This window comes from Mus pahari, chromosome 1 (assembly GCF_900095145.1).
Source record: "Mus pahari chromosome 1, PAHARI_EIJ_v1.1, whole genome shotgun sequence".
Taxonomy (NCBI): domain Eukaryota; kingdom Metazoa; phylum Chordata; class Mammalia; order Rodentia; family Muridae; genus Mus; species Mus pahari.
This window is the reverse complement of record NC_034590.1, coordinates 140,575,784-140,581,966: the sequence shown is the minus strand read 5'-3', so window position 1 is coordinate 140,581,966 and position 6,183 is coordinate 140,575,784. Positions and strand designations below refer to the sequence as shown.

Below are 6,183 nucleotides of genomic sequence, written 5' to 3'. Positions count from 1 at the left end.
TGGCAAAATCCTCTGTTCATAGCTACAGCTTGGATTCAATTTTATTTCATTTTAAACAAAATAGTCTAGCTGGGCTTAAAAAGCATTAGTAAAGACAGTAAGGTTTTTTAATCTCTAGCATTCCCCTACAATTTTTTTGAAAAAAGGTTTTATTATTTATTTGCTTCTGTGCACATGGTATGGGTACCTGCAGAAGCTATGGGAGGGCATTGGCTCTCCTGGAATTGGAGTTACAAGAGCTTGTAAACTATCAGCCATGGGTGCTGGACGTCAAACTCTGGCCCACTGCCAAAGCAGCAAGTGCTCTTAACCAATGAGCCATCTCTCTAGCCCCTACTGTTTTTTTCCTTTTTAATAGTTTTTAAGATTTGTTTATATATTTTCTGTATGAGTGCTCTATCTGCATGTGCACCTGCACACCAGAAGAGGGCATCAGATCCCACTGTAGATGGTTGTGAGCCACCATGTGGTCGCTAGGAACGGAACTCAGGACCTCTGGAAGTGCAGCCAGAGTCTGTTTTTTGTTTTTTTGTTTTTGGTTTGTTTTTGTTTTTGTTTTTGTTTTTGGCTTTTTGAGACAGGGTTTCTCTGTATAGCCCTGGCTGTCCTGGAACTCACTTTGTAGACCAGGCTGGCCTCGAACTCAGAAATTCGCCTGCCTCAGCCTCCCAAGTGCTGGGATCAAAGGCATGCGCCACCACGCCTGTCATCAGCCAGAGTTTTTAAATCACTTTTAAGTATTGAGCCATCTCTTTACCCATAGCCCCCACTTTTTACAGCTCCCTAAACACCATGGGTTTCTCTGTATACAGAACCAATCTACAGTCAAAATTTCTCTTTGCATTTCCCCATTAAATGACATTGTAAGCAAACTAATACCAGATAGATCAGTTTTTTGGATAATCGATGAAATAGTACATTAACACCCATTACAGGGGGGAAACAGAATGCTGCAGGATTTAAGGATCTTCTTGCTAAAATGTGAATGGAATGCTGGAAAAAAATGGAAGTAACAACGCAACCCCAGTCCAGACAAGACCACTTTTGTCCCTCACCAATTTAAGAACCGAAATGTGACTCCCTCTGAGAATAGTAAATCGACTTGACTTTTCTCTGAGAACACCTTGCTGACATTTCCACTGTAAGGAGTGCCACTTATTAACAGAGATGTGTACTCTTTGGGGAAGCATGTTAATTTACTTAATAAATTTTTAAAAAGTAAAAAAAAAAAAAAAAAAAGAGTTCAGTGTGTGTCTGTTCTATACAAGTGTGAAGGCTGGATGGATCCTGAGGAAGCTGGTTTTCTCTTTCCATCACTTAGGTTGCAGAGACTGTCAGGCTTGGCAGCAAACACCTTTACCAAGTGAGTCATCTCAGGCGCTCCTACTCACTTTTACAATAATATGAACGCTAGTCTAAAAGAGGCCTAATGTTTCTGAAGAGAAATTAAAGGCTATTATAAGTTCCTTAGGCAAAAATTTTGAAAGAACCATAGATGGTGTAATTAAAATCAAATCTCAAGAGTAACAATTCTAACCAGTACTTTCTCCACCAGCATCCAATGGAACGACAGCTCTTAGAATCCATGGAGTTACAGCTATTTCTTTCTGACTCTCTCCTTCTAAGACAGAGTTTCATTTAGGCAGAAGGCTGGCTGTGAAACTTGCTATGTAGCTGAGGGAAACTATGAACTTAACCCTCCCCCCCCCACCCCCATCTTCACAACCCCAGCACTAAGGCCACAGGTATTTGCCACCACGCCCAGTTTATGTGGTGCTGAGGATGCAACCATGGGCTCATTGAATCTTAGGCGAGAGCTCTACCAACTGAACCATTCTAAGTCCTCAACTATTTCATTAAAATAAAACAACAGTCTCTGGGGGCTGAAGAGATGGCTTAGCAGTCAAGAGCACTGACTGCTCTTCCAGAGGTCCTGAGTTCAATTCCCAGCAACCACATGGTGGCTCACAACCATCTGTAATGAGATTCAATGCCCTCTTCTGGTGTGTCTGAAGACAGCGGCAGTGTACTCAGATAAATAAAGTAAATTTAAAATTAAAAGAAAAAACACAACAGTGTTTGTTAAATAACTTTGATGTTAACTATTTTTCATTGGTTAACTGATTAGTTTGAATTTCTCATAGATTAGGGAATTTTTTTCACTTGAAATATGAGTTATCTATGTGCTAAGTATTATTATTCTTTATTACTTAAGAGAGGAGTATTCTTGCTGGAGATAGCTAGCTCAATACTAAGAGGGCATTTTCAAATCAAGGAAATAAAAGGACTCCAATAGACTGTTTTGAGACAGTCTGTATAGCTCTGGCTGTCCTTGAACTTGGAAAGATATACCAGCCTCTGCCTCCCAAGTGCTGGGATTAAAGCCATGCACTACCACACACAGCCCAATATATCACCTTAATACTAAGGTCCAGCTAATGGTTAAGTTCCCAAGTGCAAATTATGACATCCATTAGTGGTTCCTTTGGTAAAAAAGTTCCAGCCAAGTATTAAAAAAGTTCTTAATTCTTGTCTTAGAAAACAAAACCAAAATAAACTTTAAAATTATATACTCACTTTGCTAATACTTTTGTTGTTGTTTTGGCCATTAAGAACTTTAAATTATAGAAGACAAAATGAAAGCTACAGCTACTTGGGTGACCATAGACAAGTCATGGGCAGAAGTAAAGTGGAAAGTGGTCAGTCAAGTGCTACTTCTGTGAAATCAGGGATTTACTATGTTCTATTCTGTCCACTTGGTATCAGAGGGAAACTGAGAGCATGCTCCAGACAAGGAGAAAAAGGAAGAGAGAAAAAAATAAAACAAATAACTTCCATGACTAGGTCACTGAATTAAAAGAAACTTACAAGCCAGTGAGCACTGCCATATAAATTAGTCAGATATTTTATTATAGAGTATATATATTTCTATCAAAAGCACAAAAAGACTTTTATTCTGGGAACTAGGAAGATTGTGACATTACAGGAGTATGATTCAACAATTCCAGTCCATTTCCACAGGGTTAGGTGCCCTGTCGGCTGAAAAGGACAGCCGAGGCGGAGGCCACAGCTCTGAGCCCCCATGGCCCCTTAGCATGATTTCCTAACTCAAACTGAGACCTGCATTCCCAAACCCCGGGTACCCACTTTCCAAATATTTGCTACAAATTGAAGTGGGTACTGAGCCAAAAATCACACTCAAAAATAACCAAAGCTAGTGCTCCTGTATGCTGGAAGATTAATCCTCAAATAATAAGGATATCATAATTGGCACTGTCGTCTAATTCTAAATAAAAGAATCATCAAACATCCTGGTGGATCTGCAATGAATTACACAGGAAGAAGTAAAACTCAGAAGCATCCTCTAGTAACTGAGCGAGAAGTGAGTAGCAGCTAGAGTGAGGCCCATCACCGCCACTGAAGGGGACTGCTATCAAATCCTTAGGCATGGTCGGCAGCTCAGCGCTACATTTCTCAAGGCTTCACCACATGGAACACAGTGACTGATTTAACAAGGACCTTACTCTTCCTGTCTGTTCTTACAGGCTGTCACTACTCTTTTAAGACTTACTCCCTGAGAGGTCCCGCACTATGTCAAGTAGATTAGAGTAAGCTTGCATTTTATCTTCGTGGAAAAACAGAAAACTGTATCGTTTTCTACACTCACTGCCCGCTTAATATTTAAACAGTCATCAGGACAAAGTCAACTTCTGAACAGTTTTGAGACTACTTTAGGGACAAATGTAATGTTTTTAATATCAAACTTATACTAGTCAAGGAGTTAACTGGTGGTGCCGAAAATACAAATGTAAATATCTTAAAATGCAATTTGTGCCATCCAGCTTACTAATTAGTAAAGTAGGTTACCACTGCTGATTTATTGCTTTTAATGTGATGAATACCAGATTTGACAGCTGAACTTTGCTGTGGGACACAGCATACTTTTATCTTGAATTCTTTCCGCGAAGTAGGACATGTATATCCATGTAAGAAAAAGACCATGTAGCAGACATCTCCTCAGTCAACCAGTCTTGTAAACATTGCGTTGTGCAGATTTTCATACTTTGATTCCAAAAATAAGAACAGTTAAAGGCAAATTTAGTAACTGAGGGGTGGGGGAGAGTCCGTCCAGTTTGACTTCCTGCAACATATGGTTACCACTCCTCCCTTCAGAAACAAAACAACAACAACAACAAAAACCCTAGCAGCACATAAAAAAAGTTGCAAAACATTTCAGTACTCTTTCCCTCCCATAAAACCAAACAAAAATAAAGTGCAGCACCCATAAAAGTGTCAAGAAAATAGCCAGGCTCTTCCTTTCTTGTAACAAACTAGTCCTTGGGCTCAGCAGTCTAGCTGAGTCACACAGTGTCCATCATTCTGTCGTCATCTTCTTTGTGTACCACTGAGTCTACACTGCACAGAGGGGCAGGGGTACAACACTGAAGAGAATCTGGATTCTGGGGGAGAGAGAAAGAAAGACAGACGGGGAACAACACTTGAAAAGCAGCTTCACACCACACATGCAACTGCGCACACGGCTTCACCTTCTATTCCTCTGCAGCAGAGCATACTAGGAAAGAAAGTGGAATTGTGGAGTCCACACAAACCGAAACCTGAAGAACTAAAGATAGAATGTTATTCTTTTTCCAAAGAGACGTGATAAAGACTGAGTGCATATACAGGAACAGAAATGTTACAGATACCCCCTCTTAACTCTTTCAATAAAACTATAATTTTTAATTCTTTAACCACACAAGGTTAAACTTCCTCATAAGCATTACATTTAATAAGCATGCCTTTAAGAGGCTGGAGAGACGACACAGCAGTAAAGACCACTGGTTGCTCTTCCAGAGGACCAGGGTTTAGTTCCCAGCATAGACATAGCAGCAGCTCACAACTATCTGAAACTCGAGGTCCAGGGGATCTGACAGCCGCCATGTGGCCTCCGTGGGCACTGTATGCACATGACACACAGACACAGAGTGAGGCAAGACACTCAGACACATAAAATGTAAAAACTACATTTGTTAAAATACAGTTTTTAGCCAGAAATGTATTTTTAAGATTACCATCCAATTACAAGAGTTAAGCACTATAAATGTAAACCATTTAGATGAAGGCAAAATACTCCTACTGAATAAAGAAAACTAAAGGAAAAGCAGATTTTATTTTCTAAAACTTATAGATAACATAAAATATTGTCCAATTAATGCAAAGTCAAATGCATTCTTTTTAAATTTTCCATGGAAAATAGTTTAAGATTTAAAACCCAAGACATTACATGGCAATGTCTTCCTTTTGAAGTGATTCTTTTTCCTACTCAGTCATTCTGAACATTTTCCAGCAACTACTTTTGGATTTTTTTTGTTTGTTTGTTTTTGTTTTTTTTTTTGACTTTTACTACCCAATGTCATTTGTTTTTAATAAACATTAGTGACAAAGTTATCCAAATGAGATGGGCTTTTTCTCCTGCCCAGGCTGGCCTTTAGTTTGAGCACCTGCTGCCTGAGCCTCCTGAGAGTGGGAAGACAAAGGTAACTAGAGATAACGTCCTAAATGGCTCATCTCACAGGGAAACTATTTTGGTCGTCTTAATCCTAATAAAGTGCAGTGCTTTCCAAGTCAAGTACAATGGCTCTCTCCCATAGTTCTAGTGGCAAGAGGATCTAGCAGTTCAAGACCAACCTTGATTACAACAGTCAAACTTGCCAAAAAAAAAAAAAAAAAAACTAAAGGGAGGAAACCCTAACACACTGTAGTTTCTTCAGTAAAAGGCAAAAGCTAGGTAGGATTTAATTATTTCCAAGAGTCCTTTTTATTTTGTTTTAATGTTTCTATTTAGCATGAGTATTACTAAAGGAGGAAAAACAAATTCAAAGCCAGGCCAGAGATGAACATGAAGCAGCTGCCCCTTTCCTCCCAGGAGCCTCCGCTGTGTCATCCAGGCTACGGATGGTGCGGATGGTGTGTTTCACAGGACTCTTCACTAGTAAAAAACTAAGATCAAGAGTGTTACAAAGCAACCAATACTCTTGCTATATTAGTAAAAAAACTAAGATCAAGAGTGTTATAAAGCAACCAATACTCTTGCTGTAGTCGTAAAAAACTAAGATCCAGAGTGTTACAAAGCAATCAATACTCTTGCTATATTATTAAATAAACTTAAGATCAAGAGTGTTA

At 39.3% G+C, this 6,183-nt stretch overlaps 1 protein-coding gene across 2 annotated transcripts in view; it reads right to left on the bottom strand.

Annotated features, from left to right (window-relative positions):
• The window catches only part of Cdc37l1 (cell division cycle 37 like 1), a 35,922-nt gene that overhangs the window by 5,977 nt on the left and 23,762 nt on the right, over window positions 1-6,183 (bottom strand). Inside the window, exon 7 of one of the 2 annotated variants that reach the window (XM_021196170.2) lies at window positions 2,890-4,460. The exons of the other annotated variant lie outside the window; for it this stretch is intronic. Coding sequence (XP_021051829.1) covers window positions 4,362-4,460 — 99 coding nt within the window. The 3' untranslated portion in view covers window positions 2,890-4,361. Of the gene's footprint in view, window positions 1-2,889; window positions 4,461-6,183 lie in introns of those variants that run through there. 2 annotated transcript variants of the gene reach the window in all.